We start from the raw sequence: 23,722 nt of genomic DNA, 5'->3' as shown, positions 1-23,722 counted from the left end.
TTAAAATTTATGTAGTCAACTCAGTTCCTAATTCTGATCTCAACCACAAAGTTGAGATTAGTTTTAATTTATGTTATGAAAGTGATTGAATATTTCTTTGTACCCATTCCTTCAGTTGGTCAAGAAATTAATTACAGGTATAGTTTTACAATCAAATATACTTTTCTATATGATAATCTTTATCCCATTAATTTTTATTTTTATTGGTTACAATTTTAAAAGCTTACTTTCTAATCAAACATTCTTTAATTTTAATTCCGCAATACACAACTTGCTAAAATTTATTGGAGGGAACCTTCTACCTTCCCTGAGTGTCACTGTCAACAAAGCTTTATATTCCTTTCTGCAACTTCATTTGGGGAGCCGTTGAGTTGATTTCATCCTATGGGGGAAAAAACAACTTCCTTTACAGTGTTATTTTTCTAGAAAAAGCTTAAAATTTTATCATGTTTCTAACATTTTAATGGTGATAGAAAATTAAAACTTCCAAAAGAGTAGGCCTATTGAAGAAAGGTACTCTGCCCAACCTACTGCTATCTGGCTTGGTACATCATTGCATTGCTCTACCAAAGTTCCTATTAGAATTTGCCCGTTTCCTACTGACTGGCTCATTGCTGAAGCCTCTGTTTTTCTTAAACATTGCATTGCAGTCTCCAATTGTGTTATATCTATCCAAGTTTTGACTAAAGAAGGGATACTGTTTTGTGACATAGAAAGCAAATGGGACTTGCTTCTGGCTACCTAGAAGCTTATTTCAGCAGGAGGTAAATGTACTGAACAATTATAGCTGCATATTTGTTTTCTTGAAGCAAGCAGTAGAACAATGAAAATATAACAGTTATGTTTTGACTTTTTATCTTTCATTTTGCTTTATTTGGTGATTGTGCTATAAAATGCCACTGTAAAGATCAAATTGATTTAGGATAATTAAAATTGATTAAGTTTGTCATATATTTTTAAAATGTGTAAAAAGCTTGAATTATAGCCCACCATCAAATTATAAATCATTAATAAACTGTGAAGGCATTTGCATTCTTTTTTTTTTTTTTTGAGACGGCGTCTCACGCTGTCGCCCAGGCTAGAGTGCAGTGGCATGATCACTGCAGCCTCACTGCAACCTCTATCTCCTGGGTTCAAGCAATTGTCTGCTTCAGCCTTCCGAGTAGCTGGGATTACAGGCGCCCGCCACCATGCCTGGCTAATTTTTTTTTTTTTGTATTTTTAGTAGAGACGGGGTTTTACCATCTTGGCCAGGCTGGTCTTGAATTCCTGACCTCGTGATCCACCCACCTCAGCCTCTCAAAGTGCTGGGATTACAGGCATGAGCCTCCACGCCCAGCCTGGCATTTGCATTCTGCTTACAATGTTGAGTACTTGTCTTATGCAAGTTACTAGAAATAACGGAATAAGACAGTCAGATTTTACCATTACTGTCTCCAGTGGAGACAATAATTTTAGGAGCTTTACTAAAGCTTAGAAATACTAATATAATCTATCTGTACTTCCGAAAAGTAATGCCTGACATGTATACTTACTTTTGTTGTTTGTAGTGCTAATCCTCCATCTGGAATTGAAGATGAAACTGCTGAAAATGGTGTACCAAAACCGGTAACATAAGGCTTTGAAATCCAGTTACTGATACAAATCTTTATCAATAGCTTCACAGTTTACATAGAAAGCAAGCTGGCATTTTACGTTACCTTCAGTATCAGGTGTTATCTGGCCCTTTCTTACATCTCCTACTTCATCTGGTGCCATCAAAAACATATATAGGAATTAAAATGAGGAAAAGAAATAGTAGAAAGACTTCAGAGGAAAATAGTATGTGCAAAGGCTTGATGTTTATTGCTTTCAAGGAATTGAATGGTTATAAATCTACTGAATATAGTGAGCCTGGTTTTCAGAGCAAGTTTTGAGCCCACAGCCTTTCACTGTTATGATTTTTTAACGTTGCTTTTTAATGTATGTGACAGTCCCTGACTGCATGCCTGCATGCCATTGATACTTTGTGAGGTGAACATATCATTGGTCTTATGAATATTTGTGCATTTTAATCCTATAAAAGGAAGGAAGTTATTGTTCTGGAAGTTTGAAGTTGTATACAAAAAAGTATTTTGCCTATGTGATCTACTTATTTACTATGATGTGATTAAGCACAAAATAGCCTTTAAGAGCCAAAGTAAAATCTTCACAAATATAGAATTTGCATGTAGGGCCTCTTCTAGGTATACAAGAATATCAAGAATAACTGAGCTTCTACTTAACTATTTGGTATTTCTTATGCTTTGGGGTTTTTTTTTTTTTAATTCTTTAATTGATTTGGTACATTGTATTTGTGACACTGTGAATCTTAAAATTGTTTTCCTCTTAGATTCTTTTTTGCCAAGACTTCTCAAATACTTATTTTTTATAATTTTATCTTGTAGGTATCTTAGTAAGTTGCTTTAGATCTTTTTGCAAGAGGGGCAGATATGATAGTTAAAAAAAATGAGGTGTTGTTTACCACAAGGAGATGATGCCAAAAAGATTTCATTTCTTTATTCATAGTCTTATCCTTTTTATCGTGTAGAACATCAAAATTATGAGTTGAAATAGGTGGCAGCATTATAAGCTTGTAACTTTTAAATTGTATCTCAAAAAAATACAGAGTGGGGCCGGGCATGGTGGCTCACGCCTGTAATTCCAGCACTTTGGGAGGCCAAGGTGGATGGATCACCTGAGGTCAGGAGTTCAAGGCCAGCCTGGCCAACATGGTGAAACCCTGTCTCTGCTAAAAATACAAAAATTAGTTGGGCATGGTGGCGGGCACCTGTAATCCTAGCTACTCTAGAGGCTGAGGCCGGAGAATTGCTTGAACCTGGGAGGTGGAGGTTGCAGTGAGCTGAGATCATGCCACTGCACTCAAGCCGGGGCGACAAAGTGAGAGTCTGTCTCAAGACAGAAGAAAGAAAAAAAAAAACAGGGTGGTTACTTTTTTTAGTTATTAGTATTAGATGTTGAAATGGATTACTGAATGTATTTTATAATTTGTTTATGTTCATGTAGAAAGTGACTGAGACCGAAGATGATAGTGATAGTGACAGCGATGATGATGAAGATGATGTTCATGTCACTATAGGAGACATTAAAACGGGAGCACCACAGTATGGGTAAGCTATTTTTTAGTAAGTAACAATTGTGTAAATGCTATATAGTAAGGAGAGTGTGCCTATATCAAACTCTCAGTGGTTGAGTCCATTGTTTTTACATTTTTCTATTTTAACATAAAAGAACTTGTTAAAGTTTCATCATGAAGATACTTCTTTGCTAAAATACAGTTAATTGATTAGGCGAAGGTACATAGAAGCAGCAGTTTTTGATGCTGAATTTAAAGTGTTTTTATAAAAGAATTGAGTGCTAGGCCAGGCATAGAGGTTCATGCCTGTAATCCCAGGACTTTGGGAGGCCGAGGCGGGTGAATCACCTGAGGTCAGGAGTTCAAGACCAGCCTGACCAGCATGGTGAAACCTTATCTCTACTAAAAATACAAAAATTAGCCAGGCATGGTGGTGGGCACCTGTAATCCCAGCTACTCCAGAGACTAAGGCAGGAGAATCACTTGAACCTGGGAGGTGGAGGTTGCGGTGAACCCAGATCGAGCCACTGTACTCCAGCCTGGGTAACAGAGTGAGACTCTGTCTCGAGAAAAAGAAAAAAAAAAAGTACTATAAATTCTTTGATTAGAATTAGAAATCCTTAAATTGTAATTTGTATCTGTACTTATTATTATTTCACTTTATTATCCAGACCTGAGTTTAGGTTTTTAATTTTTTTGTCTAATAAAAACAATATCAAAAGTATTTCTTTTTGTTCTTAATAGTGTTTTCAGGTTTCTAATTCTCCCTTAGGCCTTTTAGGCCAATGTTTGTCTCCAATTTTGTATTCTATAAACTGGACCAAGTAAATGGACTGTCATTGACTCATTGAGCGCATAAAGAATCTTACAGAAAGATTGGAAGGGAAATACATTGAAGTACGAATTGTGATTTAGTTACGATAGGAGAATAAGAGTCAATGTGTTTTGTTTTTCAAGAGTCAATGTGTTTTGTTTTTCAAATTGGCTGTATAATGTGGTTATTATAGCTTATGCATTGGAAACATAAAATACATTAATTTCGCTATAGTTCATTAAGCAACCTCATCTGGAATCAACCAGTATATACAAAAATATTGTTAAATATTTTATTAGTAGAGTCATTTGTTTTCAGAAGTCATTTCAGGAAGCTTAAAGCCAATTCAGTTATTGTCATAGTCAGTTTTGTATTATAATAATGACTACCCGTGTAATTTTAAAATCCTAGCACCTTTTTAGGGAACAGAGTAAAGAGGCTGATTTTTCATGTTAGGGGTGGATATTCTAAATGTGCTCCTCATTCTCATTTGGGAAAGTAAATAATTACTTAATGAGAAAGTTGGGCTTATACTGTAGTACTAGTAGGCCTTTACTATCTGCATGATGCAAAAGGAACACATAAAATTGTAATAATTGCATGTTCATTAAATGTTATGTAAAATTATTTGTATTTGCAAGTTATAGAACAACTTGAAGCAAATGACAATTTTTTTGGATTATGGATGGGACCTTTTTTTGGTAGAAATTGCACTCAAATATTAAATATACGTGGACTTCCATAGTACCTTACTAAACTTTATTTCTTATAGCAATTTTCAGTTTTATGCATTGTAATTATGTTTATACATATTTATTACCTTTAGACACTTTAGATTTCTATAGAGTAGAAACCATTGTATTCAAAACTCTTCAAAAAAACAAGAAACTGTGATTTATGAAGTTTTCTCTTCCTCACATTGCCTTAAATACAGTTAAGTGTGCAGTAAATGGTTATTGACTAAATAAACTGAATGTTATTTAGTTACAGTTGTCTCTGAGGGTTTTCCCCCTTAGACATTTGATTATGAAAATTTTCAAATGCTCACAAAAGTTGAAGGAATTGACACGTGAATGCTCATTTACCCATCACCTAGATTATACAATCTACATTTTGCTTTGTTTGCTTGAACTCATATCCCTCTATGCGTTTACCCATTTATCAGTTGATTTATTTTTTATTCATTTTATGCATTTCGAAAGTAAAATACAGGCATTTGTGAAGAGTGTAAAGTTGTTTAACCTCTATATTTCAAGGTATATCCCTTGAAAACAAAGTCAGTGAGAAAATGAAATTTGATAAACATTTACTTATGCACAGCGTTTTCAGAAGCAAATTTAAAGAACAAACTGTGTCCAAGGACTGAATTGATTTATTGTAAATTGTTAGGAAATACAAAATAGCATTTTTTTTTTTTTTTTTTTTTTGGGTAACATACCTTTGTTACAAGTTCATTTTATATGTAAGTAAGGTATGAAGAAAAGCAACTCTTAAAGTAGGAATAATTTATCTTGGAAAGTAGTTTGTTACCTATCTCTGTGAGATTGATCCATTTATGTACTCAATAAATAATTTTTAAAGACATAATTTATCTGGCACTGTGTTAAGTAGCAAAGATAATGTGCCTTTATCAAACCATCTGTGATCATTCCATTATTATTATTTTTTTTACATTTACCATGCTACAAAAGAACCCTTGGTAAAATCACCATGAAATTTCGTGGAGTTAACAAATTAGATAAAGTTACATGAAAGCAGTAATTTTTTATCTGTGAATGTATTAATTGATGAGAATACAGGAAGTTATTATTTTCCAGAGGTAGTGAGGATGCCAGACATGTGAGTAAATATTTTCAGTGCAACATAAGTGCTAGAATAGAAACATGTACAAAGTGATTCGAAAGGTTTGAGAGGAGAGTTGCTAAAAGCCTACAGGTGTTGAAGAGAAGATCCCAGAGGTAACATTTGAACTTGTTTGAATAATTTTTGAGATGGGAGACAGTGGTTTTTAGGTGGAGGACACTGCCTAACAATAAATGTATTAGATGCATGCCTTGGAGGAAGTACATGGCTGGACGATAAGGTAGACGAAAAGAGACGGTTGAAATCACTTATGGAAGGAGTTAGGATGCTTTTGCTATGTCTTTGTAGACCTTGCAGGCTTGTCCAGTGCACCTTATTTTGTTGCTGTTGTTGTTCTGTTTTGCTTTGTTTTAGTCTTTTAGCTGCCCAAAGCCATGGTTTTTAGTTTCTGTCTCCAGTGATAAGTGGAAAAGAGGGGTGATAAAGGGGCTTTACTGGCCTAACCAGAAACAGAAACTAAGGACTCATGACTCTATTCTCTCCCTTAGACACCCCTAATTAGGTTTTTAGACAGGTCATATCATTTGAAAAGATAACTCTAGCATCAGTAGTTGAGATGGGTTAGATGGAGAGACATTGACTAATAGATGTGAAGTAGTTGTCCAGGTGAGATGATAATCTAGACTAAGGCAGCAGTAGTAGAGAGATGAATGGGAAAATAGTACATTTGAGTATTAGAGAAACAGAAATATAGTCAGGCATGTGGTATACACCTGTAGTCCCATGGACTTGGGAGGCTGAGGTAGGAGGATTGCTTGAGCCTTGGAGTTTCAGGCCAGCCTGGGCAATATAGTAAGATCCTGTCTCAAAGAATAAATAGAAACAAATAACATGGGTAACTGGTTGGTTGTGGATGGAGGAGGAGGTAAAGGGCTCAGTGACTTAAAGATTTCTAGAGCAGTTAATTGGGTACAGGTGGGTGCTACTGCTCCCACCTCCCACAAAATAGATTCATTTGACATGTTTATTTTGGAGTTCCTATAGAAAGTCCAAGTATAGGATCTAGCCTTTAGAGTGGTCTGAGACTTCATAGGGATCTATTGGACATTATATCAAATTTGCCTTTGCAATTTTTCATACCACTAAGCTTCTCTACACAGGCTTCTCTACAAAGGCTTGTGGCTTAAAAAAGAAAAATGATGTTTTAAAAGGCAGAATGGGGAATAGAAAGTAGCTAGGTGGAAAGCGAAGAAGCTCATTTATTGAACACTTGTGGCTAAGCCTTTTATAAAAATACTGTTTTATTCTATACGGTCCTGTAAGAGAACAGTTTAGAGAAAATCCTTGATTTTTGTACATTTGTAGAAAAATCATGTACATCATATGTAGATACTGCTAAGTCACTTTTTCTGAATTTGGATTGTTAAAATGTAAACATCGTGAAGGCAGGAACCGTAATTGTCCAGCTCCTCATACTTTTTCCTCAGCCTAGAACCATACTTGACATGGTTTGGTGCTCAGTAAGCATTACATGAATTAATCAGCCTATAAAATGATTATTTCAAGTTGGTGACGATAGTACTGCTTGACAGTAATATTTGGTCCACTTTGTAATTTTTGCATTTCTAGCTGTGGAGCTACAGTTATTTGATACAATTAGACATTTTATTGAATTTACATTTTTCTTTTTTAAGTAAAAAAGAAAAATGACAGTGCAAACGTAACTAAACCTAAGTCTTAAATGTAGTACATCAGAGACAAAAGATGGAAGTAATTATTATTAGACCCAAAGCAGTGAATCTGAAGTCCAGATGGCTGAAGTTCTGAGAGAAAAGAACCAAATATATAACATGAATATAATGTGAGAAATATATCATTGAAAACATCTGTGACTTGAGGTCTTACTGATATCTTTTTTTTTTTTGAGATAGAGTCTCGCTCTTTCGCCCAGGCTGGAGTGCAGTGGCGCGATCTCACTGCAAGCTCCGCCTCCTGGGTTCACGCCATTCTCATGCTTCAGCCTCCTGAGTAGCTGGGATTACAGGCACCCACCCCCATGCCTGGCTAATTTTTTTCTATTTTTTAGTGGAGACGGGGTTTCATGGTGTTAGCCAGGATGGTCTTGATCTCCTGACCTCGTGATCCACCCGCCTCGGCCTCCCAAAGTGCTGGGATTACAGGCGTGAGCCGCCGTGCCCGGCCGTCTTACTGATATGTTTTTGTTCAGTGGGAGTTGGTCCTTCTTTGCCCATTCCCATTTTCTTCTAACTTCCCTAGTAACAGAAAAGTCTCTTTTAATTAGTATATTTGATAATACTACTCATATATAAGAATCCATTATATAAAGAAGTAAAGAACTGTCTGTAACCCCATATTACAGAAAATGTATACAAGGCTCATTTATACAAGTAAAAATGCAATGAATTATTCAAATAATTGTATGCAAGTCTTAGGTGTTTTGGCCAAGATTACACAACTAGCAATTGACAAAACATTTGAATGTGGGTTGGTCCAACTTCAGATATTTTTTTCTTTATCACTCTGTGTTATATTACATCTAAAAAGGTGCAGCTTAATATTTTTTCAAATATATACATTGATGTAACTACAGCCAGATCAAGATATGAAACATAATTGGCATCCTAGAAGTTTCTCTCATTTTGCCTCTTGGTCATTAACCACCCACCAACGGCAAACACTGTTCTGCTTTCATGCTAGACTTATTTTTGAATTTCTTGTCAATAAATTTCTGTTATGGACTGAGTACTCCATGAATAGTTGAAAAAGGATTTATTAACAATATCAAATGCAGGAAGAACTGAAAGGCCACTAGATTTGACAACAAGTTGGAGGAATTTTACTTATGCTTAAGAGTGCTGTATATTTAATAACTGGGAGGCAAGGAAATGAAGACAAGGGGTGTAAACTATTTTTCCCTTCTTAGCCTTATTTCTTGTGAAGTTTGTTACAGTAGAATGTTGAGTTATTGGCAAAAAGGTTTTTGAAATGGAAACAAGTCAGGCTTTTTTTTTTTTTTTTTTACTGTTTTTGCCTTTTATTGAGCAAGTGACTTTACAAATCAGTTTAAAATGTTTTTTAAAATATGTGTTAGCTGGGCACGGTGGCTCACTCTTGTAATCTCAGCATTTTGGGAAGCCAAGGTGGGAGGATTGCTTGAGCTCTGGAGTTCGAGACCAGCCTGGACAACATGGTATGAGATCTCATCTATACAAAATTTAAAAAATAAAGATAGAAATAAAATGTGTGTCACACTATCCATTTACTACGTGATTGTATAATTTGTTTGTACAAATGGAATATATTACTGTTTTGTTTAAGCTTTTCAGGATAATTTCTGTTTTTTTTGTTTGTTTGTTTTTAGGAGTTATGGTACAGCACCTGTAAATCTTAACATCAAGACAGGGGGAAGAGTTTATGGAACTACAGGTAAAATTTGTATTTTCTGTTGCATCAATAGGGAAATAAGGCACATATCTTAAATAGGTCTTAATAGCTTTTTTTTTTAGTCGGGGACAGAGTCTGGCTCTGTCACCCAGGCTGGAGTACAGTGGCGCAATCTTAGTTCACTGCAACCTCCGTCTCCTGGGCTCAAACCATCCTCCCACTTCACCTTCTCAAGTAGCTGGGACTGCGGGCGTGCACCACCATGCTTGGCCAATTTTTGTATTTTTATGTAGAGACCAGGTCTCACCATGTTGTTCAGGCTGGTCTTGAACTTTCGAGCTTAAGTGATCTACCTGCCTTGGCCTCCCAGAGTGTTGGGATTCCATGTGTGAGCCACTGCGCCCGGCCAAGGTGATAATAGCTCTTTTTAAAGAGTAATTTTTGACCGTACATCACAGAGACTGGTAAAGTTTTTCTGGAAAGAGTCCAGTAGCACGTATTTTAGTCTCTGCTTTGTTTGGAACCCTTGCCAGGTTTTTTGCCAGGAATAGTAAAAAGATGTTTGTTTTCTGTTTGTGTGTGTATATGTGCCAGGAATAGTAAAAAGGTGTTTATATTTTCTGTTTGTCTATGGTATCGCCCAGCTTCTTGCAAGTGTAGCTCCTTCATTTTGTAATTTTATAAAACAGGGACAAAAGTCAAAGGAGTAGACCTTGATGCACCTGGAAGCATTAATGGAGTTCCACTCTTAGAGGTAGATTTGGATTCTTTTGAAGATAAACCATGGCGTAAACCTGGTAAGATTATTGTGGATTATATTAATTTCAATATTTTCAGTGTGAAGTCATCAGAAAATTTTTTTGAACATCAATTTAGAATTTTATTTTTTCATTATAATTTTAATTGTCTTAAGCAAATGATGAGTAATAATGACTTGGATTATTAAATCTTACTGGTGGCCTTGTATTACTTAAAATGTAGACTTATTGTTTATTATAATGGCGTTTGTAAAGGGAATAATTTGATCAAAAATGTTATAGTCTTTTTGCCACCATAAATGATAGAGTGATAACTGATAGAACTCTAAATTTATATTTTTATAGTTTAGTATATTTTTGATGCTGCATAAAAATAGAGCTGAAATATTTGTACACCAAAGTTGTGTTTTATCTTTAGGTGCTGATCTTTCTGATTATTTTAATTATGGATTTAATGAAGATACCTGGAAAGCTTACTGTGAAAAACAAAAGAGGATACGAATGGGACTTGAAGTTATACCAGTAACCTCTACGACAAATAAAATTACGGTAATTAATAAATACTCCGGAATACCCTTGGCTTGTCTACCGTCCCACTTTTACTCCCCAAATAAATCGCTTCCCTATAAAAGTGGTTAAATGCTATGATAGTTTAAAAATTCCATTTTGTTTACCATGTTTGTTTTTCCCTTCCCTCCCTTTTAGAGTTTCGTATTTAATGATTATCTGATGTTCTTACTTTCAAATCACAGACTAGCCACAGCTAGTTTGTCTTTATATGGCCTATTAATTAAATATTATGTGGTATCTTAATGGGGAATATGTTATTTAACTTAGGCCGAAGACTGTACTATGGAAGTTACACCAGGTGCAGAGATCCAAGATGGCAGATTCAATCTTTTTAAGGTGAATTTTAGTAAATTATCCTTGGTTGCTCTCATTTTTTGTTCTTGAGTCTGCTCCCATGCCACTACTTAAGGGACAAGATTAAAGTGGAAATAGCTACCTTTTTTCCAAACCTTCAGCTTCCTGGTGACTTACAAATTTGCTGATTGTTGTTTTATCTCCACTTTTGCAAGCATGTGAATTTATAGCCTATTATACTAACAAATGCCGAGTAAAACTATTGTTTGCTGTATGTTGTGATTTCATTTTGAGTCGTAATACATGTTTGTAGGATAGAAAAGTTAGTGGCAACAGATTATGCTCTCATTGTAGATAATACTCTAATCTTTATCAACAGAATTGGAAACTTTTTTGTTCTCTTTAAAAAAATGGTAAGGAAGGTGGCATACTGTTTATCTCTATGACACTTACAACACTGATATCATTGGTGTAATGCCCTGATAGCTCAAGATATCTTCAAAAATCTTAGGCATTCTCTGAGAGGCTTTAAGAACTCAACATAATGAGATACTGCCATTGATTTTAAAAATTTGTTCTTAAAAGGAGTAGGTTTATGTGAGAGACTTTGAGGTTGATACTACAACTTGTATAACAAGTCTGATTTCTGGCTTCTCCATTCCATGGTATGATCACAGACCCAGTCCAAAGAATAATACTATATTGTCATAGTTCTTTTATGGAAAACTGATTGTGTACTCTTTTTTCTTTACCTTAATAGTTGACTCTTATATTGAATGACACTGGGATGAAGATTGGGAGTGGCTTTTAGATTGGGTTGTATACTCAGGGAACTTTAGTGGACTGGAAAGAGACCACTGCTCCCCTTTTGGGTTTGCAGCCCTGTCCACCAGAATACTGCCTTATGCAGTGTGTGTGCTATGTCTGCAGATACAACCACTCTACTGTACACAGTTCTATATAGATAATTTTATTTTAATTTACATCCTACTTTGCGTAAGTATTTGGTTCTTCTTTTGCAAATATTTTGAAAGTATGTGATGATGTCTGTTGTGTTTTAAAGGGTCATCAGTTTTTTCTGGGTTATGTTGTCTATATAGGCATTGAATATATTAGACTTGACTGCAATGGGTAGAAAAGTTGTCTTAATGAACTAGTTCATTAGCAGCAGTGCATTTTATTTTCTTTTAATAGAAATGAGAACTGCCATCATAAACTGTTAGCTTCTGTATACTTTATTTTTTGTAGTAGACTTAAGAAGAGAATAAAAAGAAACTCCTAGGGGTCAGTCTCATTGAAGGTAGCCGTTATGAATGTGTATTTTATATACATACTGTGTACTGAAAAATTTATTTTGAAGTTTCTTTTGGCTATGTGAGAGGAGGTCATAGAGTATTCCATTCTGATTGGATTCTGAATGAAAGATTTTAATTCGGTGGGTACAGTCTTCATGGTTTTCTTGCCTTGATAGTGTGTTTAAATACTAATATGTTTGGTAGAAATACTGATTTGGGAATAGGGTGTGTATTAAGAATATGTGTGGCAAACATTTTTTCTTTATGTATATTGTGGTCCGTAGGAAATGGTGGAAATAGGGCCATGATGAGCAGGACATTGATTTTAAACTAACCTGCAAACATTTGTGTAGCCAATAGGAAGCTGTTTGAAAGTTCCTGAGCAGTAGAATGAAGTGCAGATCTGGTATTTAGAAAAGGAACTGGCAGCAGGATGGGCTGTAGAATGAAAGGGGTGTGAAACAGATAGGGAGCTGTTGCCATACTATAGGACTAAAATGAACTAGGGCCTGAACTCACTTATGAGGATGAATGGGCAAAGGAGTGGATTTAAGAATTAAAATTTATTTTCATATCTGCTGCAAATAGAATTTTTTCATCCTTAAGTGTGAGACAGCCCATCAGCCTCTTTAAGATAACTTTATTTACTTTTCATTAAACAATTTGCAAACCCAGTAACAAGTAGAATAGTACACATGAACCCTTAGGTGCTTATCATACAGCTTCAACACTTAACAGTGTTTTGACATTCTTGAGGTAACAGCCTTTTATGTACTTCAATATGAATAAAGTTTTTTTAACAAGCAAAATAAAAGAAAAAATTTAGTAGGTATAAAAATAAAGCCACTCAATTGGGTACAAAAACAATTGTGTAATTATTTAATTAGAGTGAATGGCAAGAGAGAAGTGACTAGTGGGAATAGATAACATGTATGTATGAGAAAACGTTGACTACAACGTTTTCTTAAAATATTTTTTATTCATTTGTGCACATATGCATAGATTTTCCCCCCGCCGCCCCCCACCCCCGCCCCCCCCCCCGGCTGTGAATGTATGAGCTTTGTCACCAGTTTTCTGAAATTTTACAGTTATGTGTCTTGGTCTGTTTTCATCCATTGTACCAAGCATTCAGTTGCACCTTCTCGATTTGGAAGCACATATCCTTCACTTATGGAACACTTTCTTCTTTTACTTTTTTCTCTGCTTTCTTTTCTATTCTAGATAATATTGGATATCTTCGAATGGTCTTCTAATTTTTTTTATTGTTTTTCTCTTTTTCATCTTTTCCATTATCTGGGAGAATTTTTTATTCTTATAATGTTATTGTACTTACTTTTCATTTCTGTTGTTAATTTCCAAGAAAATTTTTCTTTATTATTTAGTTGTAGCATCTTATTATTCATGCCTACAGTAATGCAGTATCTTTTTCCCTCCTCTCTCAAAGGATATTAATGATAGGCTGTTTTGTTTCTGTTAGATTTTTCTTTTCCTGCATAGTCTGTTTTCAACTTGATTATTTAAGTTAGTTATTTTTATCTTCTGACTTAGACTTTTCTGAAATGTTTGTTGATTGTTGGCCATTCACTCATGTAATGGTGGGCTGCTAAAATTGATTGGAAGCTCTGTACATCTGAATAGAACTTGCTTGACTGCAGGCTTCACTGGAGGGCTGTTTTTTCACATTCCCTGATGTCAGTATTTTTAGGTGTTTTTCTTTTTGTGGTAATCAGATTTTTTTCAGATAAGGTATTCCAGTATTCTATCTAGAGGGTATATACTTGGCTGATGCAAATGTTCTGGTAGCTGGAGCTTTTAATTTCTGAATTTTTGAGGGTCCTGACATGATAATCATTGTCTTTGCTTTCTCATTGCTGACTTAGGATTCAGTTTTCTTTGGTCTGCTCAGTCAGTTACTATTTTTTAATCTAATTTCAAAGTTCTAAATTTTGTTGCTTTCTCAGTTTTTTTCTTATAGGTTGAAACAAAATTGTGATAATTTATTTATGGTTGTCTGTTTTTCCTTTTCTTGACTTTAACATGTAATGTTTTCATGAGTTCTTAAATTTTTTTATAAATATAATTTAAAATAGCTACATAGTTTATTATTTGGATGCACCTTAGTTTACTTAAGGGTTTTTTTTTAAGATATTGTTTGTAAAGTTAAACTTTTACAAATGAAGCTGTGATAGGCAGCCAAAGGAAATTTCAAAAATATTTTTCAAACTTTTAGTACAGTGGTAGCATAATTTGGGTGAGTATTTAGCTTCTCAAGGTTGTAGACTTAAGTTTTGTTTGGATTTGTCAGATCTGACATAAATTTGTTTTTAGAAAATTAGTCATAATGTCTTATGGTCATTTCTTAAGATATTAGGTCATGTGAAATAATCTCATTATGTTACTGGTTAGACAAATTTTGAGTGTGTAATCTTGAGTGTAACATCTGAAGACAAACAAATGGATAATCAAGTTGACTAGAAAGGTTGCTAGAATAGTGAGGATTTTCAGAATTGTTTAATAGAATGAGGATATTATGAAGAAATTAAGGAAAAAAGAAAAGCTGGGAAACACGGGCAATTTTTGTGTGTTTAAAAATCTATGACATTTTCTTAATATCTTCTCTGACCCCACCTCTCTCTTTCTCTTTTAATGTCTCTCCCACGTCTCTTTCCCCAATCCTTCCCGGTTCCTCCTTCCCGGTTTTTAATTGAGCATTGACTGTGCCAGGAAGTACCTTAGGCTTTGGGGAGAAGGGGAGGTCACCATAATAGACATGGAGCCTATAGTCTAGGCATTTATTGTGCTTAATGGGAAAATTTAGGTATTAATTAAATAATCATGCTAAAGATGATATAGTTATAAACTACATGTTCTTTGGAGTTTGAAGAAGTGACATTTAAGTTGATTCCCAAAGACAGTCAAGTAACAAATACTTATTGAGTACTTATTGCATGCCAGGTACTGTTTTAGGATGAGACATAGTAATAAAGTGATGGAATTTTGTGTGTGTGCGTGTGTGTGTGTATGTGTATATCTACGTTAATTTTTTGATTTCTTATTTATATATCTCAGCATCACAGGGTTGAAAAGTACCTCAACAAATCCTATTAGAATAATGAGCACTCATCTTGTGGATATAGATATCACCCTGAGTAGGCCTTCATTGGCATAACTGTATTTTATGATTTTTTTTTTTTCTTGAGACAGAATTTCACTCTTGTTGCCCATGCTGGAGTGCAATGGTGTGATCTTGGCTCACTGCAACCTCCACCTCCTGGGTTCAAGTGATTCTCCTGCCTCAGCCTCCCGAGTAGCTGGGATTACAGGTGTATACCACCACATCTGTATGTTTTTTGTATTTTTAGTAGAGACAGGGTTTTGCCATGTTGGCCAGGCTGGTCTCTAACTTCTGACCTCAGGTGATCCACCCGCCTCGGCCTCCTAAAGTGTTGGGATTACAGGCGTGAGCCACTGCACCTGGCCATAACTGTATTTTAGATGTAGGCCTTTAAAAGTAGGCCTTTTAAAGGAATTATCTATACAAAGCAATCATGGATGTAACAGAACTTCAAAGGAAATAAAACATTGGCTTTTTATAATTACAATTACATGGTGAGAAAAAGATTCCAAAACAAATGTTTCTATGTTGAGATAAAATGAACTACAATTAGAATCTTTTTTTTCCCCAAGATGGAGTCTTGCTTTGTCACCCAGGCTAGATAGAGTGCAGTGGCGCGATCTTGGCTCACTGCAACCTCCACCTCCCGGGTTCAAGCAATTCTCTTGCCTCAGCCTCCCGAGTAGCTGGAATTACAGGCGCCTGCCACCACACCTGGCTAATTTTTTTAGTTTTAGTAGAGATGGGGTTTCACCATGTTGTCCAGGCTGGTCTCGAACTCCTGACCTCGTGATTCACCCACCTCGGCCTCCCAAAGCGCTGGGATTACAGGCGTGAGCCACCACGCCCAGCCTACAATTAGAATCTTATGCTTTCTTTTACAACCTCAAATGGACAGTGCTCATAAAATTAAAAAATCATGCTTTCATAAACATTAAAACCTGTCATAAAATTAGTGGCAATTAATAGGCTTTCTTAGTCTCTCTATATAAATAACCAGTGAACCATTTATTTTCTCCCTGTTGTGCAAAGCCAAGTGGTCAATGCAGTTGATTTCAGATTGAGCATTTTTTTAACAAAATTATTGAAGCATACACAGACTTAATACTTTTGGAGAATTATGGAGTATGAAAGGAAAATTTTGAACTCTGCAGTTTTTACTGCTAGAGAGTTCTAAGACATTCAAAGTTATTTTTCTTTTTAACCGATGAAAGAATGTTTATGTGCAGAAAAAGATGAGATATTTTTGTTATGGAAGCAAGTGATTGTGCTTCAGACTGGAATCCTTTTGAATTCATGTTGTTTTCCCTGTAAAGAGAAACCAGGAAGAAGAAAATCCTATGACACTAATACATCATCCCAGATGCTTTCAAAGGATTCCTTTTTGTATGGGAACTTATAAGCAATCACACTATTGCCATAATGAGATTCTTTTGGGTGGTTGAGTAACTTTCCTTCATTCCTCTTCTGGTAGACTCAGTAAAATTAGCTAGAGAGATCAGTGATCACCAGAGAGTGAGCTGTGTGGCTAGAGCTTGAATCCAAGTGGTCCAAAAACACCGTTTTTATTCTTATCCCCTCTCAGGAGAATGGTACTCATGAATGGAGTGGCATGCATCTTCTCTGAAGGCAGGGTGTCTGTGCTGTTTTCTTCTCATGGCTAAATTAGGTGTCTCTGTCTGTTGATAAAAAGGCTCATAATAAAAATAAAAAATGCGAAAAGGAATTGTTGAAATCTCATTTCTCTGCCACACATAAGTGAAGTGATAACCTCTCAGTGTAAACCAAACAATCTGTCTGGAATATCTGTGTGACAAATGACAAACCTCAGAGTACTGCCAGCTGTGTTTTCCAGGAAGGTTACTGATCGCAGATTGGAATTTGGCATATATTGTAAAGTTGACATATTGGGTGTTCATATGTATTAGATAATTTCTATGGTTCTTTTTTTCCTTGAGCAGCTCAGTAGATGATGGTGCCATTTATTTATATGGGGAAGACTTGTAGAGGATCAGATTAGGGGAAATTAGTAGTTTTGTTTTTGGCCATGGTAACTTTGAGATGTCTGTTAGACATGAAAGAAGTTACATAGAAATTACTGGTGGTCAGGGGAGCAATTGGGACAATAGTGTCAACTCTGAATATTCCTTGACATCCCCAGGCAGAACAATGCATTTCTTTTTGTGTTATTATAACATCTTTTATCCTTTAGATTTTTTTCATAATATTTATTATATTGCTCTGATTGTTGGTGTGTTTGTTTTTTCCTAAGGTCCAGGATCCTGTTGTGTTTCTGTCAGCTTCTGGTACATAATAGATATTCAATAAATGATGTTTACATTCTCTCACCAGATCCTGTCAGTTTTACCTGTCAGGTATCTGTCAAGTCCATTTCTTTCTGTTCCCATTGCCTTAGTGCTGATTCTCATCATCTCATTAGAATCAGGGCATTTAAAATTTTTTTTAAGTGGTAGAACTCATTTTCAAATAAACTAAATGTAAGATCCTCGTTATATGAGGGTATCAATTAGAGAGTGGGTTGGACACTATTAATAAGAGAGCTATCTGACTATAATGGCTCAAGTGTAAAAGAGTTTCTTTTCTTCACATAATGATTAGTTGGGAGGTAGATGATTTTGGAATTGAATTGGTAGTTCAAATATATCAGTCAAAATGTCTTGAGATTCTCTTGGCCTTTGCCTCATGGGAAAGGAGAGTGATGCTGAATTTAAATGGAGCAGGGAATTTAAATAGAATTTAAGTAGAACATAAAATATGGTGTGATATTATTTAAGTGTAAGGAAACTTGAATTTGTTTAAATTGAATAGTTTGATGATAATTTTAAGATAAAAAGGTGAGTATAAAAACAGAAGAGCATAAAGAAGTCATTTCAACAGACTAGAGGAATGTGACTGGGCTACAATCAAAGGATCTAGTAAGAGCAGAAAGGTTAGGCAAATCTTGGAGAAATTATGGAGTAAGTAGATAGATGGTTTTAAAATTAATATTAAGAGGGAGAAGGCTGGGCCTGGTGGCTCACACCTGTAATTCCAGCACTTTGGGAGGCTGAGGTGGGCAGATCACTTGGGACGGGAGTTTGAGACCAGCCTGGGCAACATGGTGAAATCCTGTCTTTACTAAAAATACAAAACTTAGCCAGGCATGGTGGTGCACACCTGTAATCCCAGCTACTCAGGGGGCTGTGAGGCAAGAGAATCACTTTAACCCAGGAGGTGGAGGCTTCAGTGAGCCGTGATTGCACGACTGTACTCCAGCCTGGGTGACAGAGTGAGAAGAGGTATTAAGACAGATGATTGACTTCAAGCTTTTAAGCCTGAAGTCAGGCTTAAACTGTCAGGATGATGGTACTTTTAATGGTGATGGGAAAATGGGAGAAATTGTATGGATGTACAGTAGCAGATTATTCACATTTGTGTTACAGGAAATCACAGTCTGAATAGAAAATGGTCAGAATGGCTAAAATGGTCACCTATTGTTTTCTTAGAATAAGGGTGGTGAACACAGAACGGGAAAATTCTTCAAGGTCTCTCTTGAATTCGAAACATGAAGTCATAACCAAGTATCTGGGACCTATTTGTAGTGATCTGCAGGAATTTATGAAAGTGCCAAAGAATTAACAGTTTATTCGGCTTCTAAGTGTTATTAATGTGAACTTTTTGATAGTTGGAACATTTTGATCCCATACTCTCTTTGGTGCCTTTCACCTAATACTGTTCTAAAATAGGCTAATTTTAATAAATATTCAGCAAAGGAACATTCTTAGTGTTTAACTTCAAATTAAATGTTGTAAACTTATTTTAACATCTAAAGTCCATTATGTTTGAGTGTTCTGTTAAATTCAACAAGCTAATAACCTTTTTTTTTTAAGGTACAGCAGGGAAGAACTGGAAACTCAGAGAAAGAAACTGCCCTTCCATCTACAAAAGCTGAGTTTACTTCTCCTCCTTCTTTGTTCAAGACTGGGCTTCCACCGAGCAGGTTAGTTACATAGTTATAACTCAATTACTGTACGACATTGGTATCTTTACATTGTATTTGTGCTATATTAAGTATAAAAGCTCTGAATGTTTTACCAAAAAACTGGAACATTTTACTTTGTTTTAGTACAAAATGAATTCTTCACAAGAAACTTCTTGATGTTTTTCCATCTAAAAAGCCTAGGGTAAGCAAGAAGTGAAGTGTGGTATATAGTTTTGTGTATGAATAAAGAGACAATCTTATATTCAAGAGAGGTGAATAAAGAGACAGTCTTACATTCAAGAGAGGTGGTAACAATAGTATTTGCTGTTTCCTGTGCTCCCTATTCTTACATAAAGAATTATTGGACTTCTAAGTCTAGATCTATTGGCCTGAAGGTCTTTTGCTAATTGTAGTGAAAGAGGCTATTGAAATTTCAGCTTGGAAAATCTTTAAAATTGGAACCATTTGTTGTTGTTGTTTGATTTTATATGATAATACCTCATATGTTCCCGAAGGTATCAGAGGTAAGAGGCAAATATGCTAGAAAATGTCTTTTTTACTTAAATGTGACAAATGGTTACCCTATTATGCTATTACCAGGAAACTGGTAAAGGATAGTAGGCTAAGACTAGCGAAGTTTGAGGTCAGTAGTTTAATCTTGGACTAGATAAGATGACTAAAGTCTGGGCCTGAAACAAATTAATAACCCAACTATTACTAGTTCTCGGCCAGATCACTTACCTTTTGTGTTACTGGTTTAAATTTATTTTATATAGTTTTCTGTTTTTGTTATTCTACAGTTTTGTATTGTTATAAGAGACATTTTAGAATAATCTAATGCAGGAAGAGACTTTATAGTGGCATCTAGTCTAGCTCTAAGATAACGATTCTTGAAGCCTTCAGCCAAAATTAAATGGCATAAAGTGATCCAGGATTTTTGTGAATTGTCATAGACATAATGAAATGTGATTATTTAAGCTAAATATAATCTCAAAATGTTTGGTTTTAAAGAATTTATGATAGCTAAGCTTTTAATATGTAGTAATATATAATATTTTAATATGTAGTATTCTTTTGGCTTATACATTTTTTAAGAGGTTAACTTTCATTCATTGAGTTTATGGTATTCTGCAGTATAGAGTGATGGTAACAGCTTGGACTCTGGAGTCAGATTTCTGGAGTTCAGATGCTGGCTCTGCGGCTTACTAGCTGTGCTGTCATTGGGCAAATTCTCTAATCTTCTTATGCCTTGATTTCTTAATCTGTAAAATGTAGTAATAGTACTTCCCTCACAGTGTAGTTATGTATATTCAGTGGATTCATTTATGTAAAGTGTTTTAGAACAGTGCTGGTACCTAGAAAATACTCTAGATGTTTGCTATTATACTTAAACTATTTAAAAATCAATAGTTTTTCTGTACTTTGCCTTTTGTTTTTTTATTGTTGATTGGCCTTTCAAAATTTGGGCCAGATTATGTAAGGGCTGTGTGCCATTATAAAGGCTTTGGCTTTTCCTATAAATTAAATAAATGGGGACTCACTGGCGGATTTTGAGCAGAGCAATGAAATAATCTGATTTAGGTTTATGAAGTTTCGATTTAGTCGCTTTACTGAAAACAGACTACAGAGTTACTTAGGGTGGGTGAAAACAGGGAGGCCAGTTAGGAGGTTGCAGCAATTATCTAGGCAAGAGATAATGGTAACTTGGACCAAGATAATGGTGTGGAGATGTTGAGAAGTAGTCAGATACCAGTTATATTTCAGAAGGTAAGCCAATAGCCTATCTTGATGGATTGGATGTAGATTGTAGAGGAAAAAGCAGTTAAGGATGAATCCAAGGTTTTTGTTCTGATCAACTGAACCAGAATGATGGTTTTGTCATTTACAGAGATGGAAAAGACCATAAGGAGGAGTGGTTATTGGAGGAAGAAGACCAAGAGTTCAGTGTAGAATATAATAAAAATGAGATGCCTATTGGACATGCAAGTGGGAAATTTGAGTAGGAAGTTGGCTATATGGATCTGGAGTAGAAGGGAAGGGTATGGGCTGGAGATAATGAATTTAGGATAATCAGTGTTTAATATTACTTAAATGAAACTACAAAATGGAATTAGACCATAAAAGAGGTAAGTATTGATAGAGAAGTGATAAGAGACAGCCTTGGGGCACTCCCTTGTATGTCAGGAAAATAAGGATTAACTAGTAAGAGGAGACCATTAATAAGGAGGAATGATGAATGAAGTAGGAAAAAAACCCACTGTATGTCTTGAAAATGATGTGTTTCAAGGAGAAATGTCAGCTATCAAATACTAAATCCAATTGATTGGTCAAGAAAATGAAGACTAAGAATGACCATTGGATTTTATTGATGGTCATTGATGATCCTGACCAGGATCATTTTCATTTGTATAAAATGAAGATAAAAGACTTTGGAATGGATTAAAGAAAGAGTGGGAGGAAAAGAATTAGAAAGAGAAAATATGGGCACTTTTTGGAAGACTGTTTTCTTTCTGTGGGGGCCAGAGAAATGTGACAGTATCTGGAGGGAAATGTGGGGTCAGGAGAAGTTTTTTTTTCAAAACAAAGAAAAAAACAGCATTTTGGCTGGGCACTGTAGCTCATGCCTGTAATCTGAGCACTTTGGGAGGCCGAGATGGGCAGATCTGTTGAGGGCAGGAGTTTGAGACCAGCCTTGCCAACATGGCAAAACCCCATCTCTACTAAAAATACAAAAATTAGCTGGGCATTGCGAAGGAAACCTGTAGTTCAAGCTACTCGGGAGGCTGAGGCGGGAGAGTCACTTGAACCCAGGAGGTAGAGGTTGCAGTGAGCCAAGATCGCACCACTGCACTCCAGCCTTGGCGACAGAGTGAGACACTGTCTAAAAAATAATAATAATTACAGCATTTTGTATATTTACGGGAATGAGTTATTAAAGGAGAAATTGGTGGTGTAAGACAGGGAAGTTGTAGAGGAATGTCGTTTAATAAAGCCAAAGGGATGAGATGTAATATGAAGTGGAGAAGTTGCCCTTAAGTAGAAGCATGGACCGTTCATTCATAAGAACAGTAACGAAGGCAGGATACAGGGCACCAGTGCAGATGGGTAGGTGGATAATGGAATGGGAATAATTGAAAGTTCTCTTCTGATTGCTTTCATTTTTCCCGGCAAAATAATATGCAGACTTATCTGGTGAGAGTGAGGCTGTTGGAAATAAGAGGCCACTGGAAGGTAGCATTGAGTGTTTGAGAAGAAAAGAGGTCTGAAATAGTTTTTTGGAGCTCTGTGAATAAACTAGGTGAAAGGAGTAGCTGGGCAGCTGGAGTGAAGTGTGGGGTCAAGAGAAACCTTTTTTTCAAGATGAGAGGAATTACAGTATTTTTATATGCTGATGGGAATGAGTTAAAGTAAAAAATTGATGACACAGGGAGAGAAACTGTACAGTACTACTTTCTTATCTAGGTTTTGCTTTCCTTGGTTTCAATTACCTGTAGTATGTTACAATAAGGTATTTTGAGAGAGACCACATTCATACAACTTTAATTATAGTAGATTGTTTTTAGATTGGTGTAAAAGTAATTGCGGTTTTGGACTGTGAAATTTAAATCATAACTAGGCTCAAACACATCTTTATTAATCAAAATAGAAACCATTACAATCACATTTTTTGCCAATGAGAAATAAGTTTCTTTATTCCTGTAGTGTAAAAATCCGTGCTTCGGATTTGACAAACTCTTGGAAAGCATTTTCTGTATCCTGCTGATTGTGGAAGTGTTTTCCCTGCAAAAAGTTCTTAAGATGCTTGAAAAAGTGGTAGTTGGGAGGCAGGAGATCAGATGAATATGGCGGATGAGGCAAAACTTTGTTGTCCAATTCATTCAACTTTTGAAGCATTGGTTGTGCAACATGCGGTTGGGCATTGTTGTGGAGGAGTATTGGGCTCTTTCTGTTGCCCAATGCCGGCTGCAGGCATTGCAGTTTTTGGTGCATCTCATCGATTTGCTGAGCATACTTCTTAGATGAAGTGGTTGTGCTGGTATTCAGAAAGCCGTAGTGGATTAGACCGGCAGCAGATCACCAAACAGTGACCATGATCTTTTTCTGGTGCAAGTTTGGCTTTGGGAAGTGCTTTGGAGCTGCTTCTCTGTCCAGCCACTGAGCTGGTCATCTCCAGTCATCGTATAAAATGCACTTTTTTTTTTTATTATACTTTAAGTTTTAGGGTACATGTGCACAATGTGCAGGTTAGTTACGTATGTATACATGTGCGATGCTGGTGTGCTGCACCCATTAACTCGTCATTTAGCATTAGGTATATCTCCTAATGCTATCCCTCCCCCCTCCCCCCACCCCACAACAGTCCCCAGAGTGTGATGTTCCCCTTCCTGTGTCCATGTGTTCTCATTGTTCAATTCCCACCTATGAGTGAGAATATGTGGTGTTTGGTTTTTTGTTCTTGTGATAGTTTACTGAGAATGATGATTTCCAATTTCATCCATGTCCCTGCAAAGGACATGAACTCATCATTTTTTTATGGCTGCATAGTATTCCATGGTGTATATGTGCCACAT

At 35.9% G+C, this 23,722-nt stretch overlaps 1 protein-coding gene across 38 annotated transcripts in view; it reads left to right on the top strand.

Moving 5' to 3' along the window:
• The window catches only part of FIP1L1 (factor interacting with PAPOLA and CPSF1), an 82,381-nt gene that overhangs the window by 3,178 nt on the left and 55,481 nt on the right, over positions 1 to 23,722 (top strand). For 12 of the 38 annotated variants that reach the window (XM_008954094.6, XM_003806464.7, XM_008954068.6 and 9 more), the window contains 6 exons: positions 1,551 to 1,608; positions 3,046 to 3,149; positions 9,115 to 9,179; positions 9,827 to 9,934; positions 10,314 to 10,444; positions 19,060 to 19,169. In XM_008954094.6, coding sequence (XP_008952342.1) covers positions 1,551 to 1,608; positions 3,046 to 3,149; positions 9,115 to 9,179; positions 9,827 to 9,934; positions 10,314 to 10,444; positions 19,060 to 19,169 — 576 coding nt within the window. Of the gene's footprint in view, positions 1 to 1,550; positions 1,609 to 3,045; positions 3,150 to 9,114; positions 9,180 to 9,826; positions 9,935 to 10,313; positions 10,445 to 10,732; positions 10,802 to 19,059; positions 19,170 to 23,722 lie in introns of all 38 variants that reach the window. The other 26 variants (XM_008954085.6, XM_034958818.3, XM_003806463.7 and 23 more) reach the window with 4 other exon arrangements.

The sequence above is a fragment of the Pan paniscus genome, chromosome 3 (genome assembly GCF_029289425.2).
Source record: "Pan paniscus chromosome 3, NHGRI_mPanPan1-v2.0_pri, whole genome shotgun sequence".
NCBI lineage: Eukaryota > Metazoa > Chordata > Mammalia > Primates > Hominidae > Pan > Pan paniscus.
Note: the sequence above shows the minus strand (reverse complement) of the source record. Positions and strands in the feature narration are given on the sequence as shown.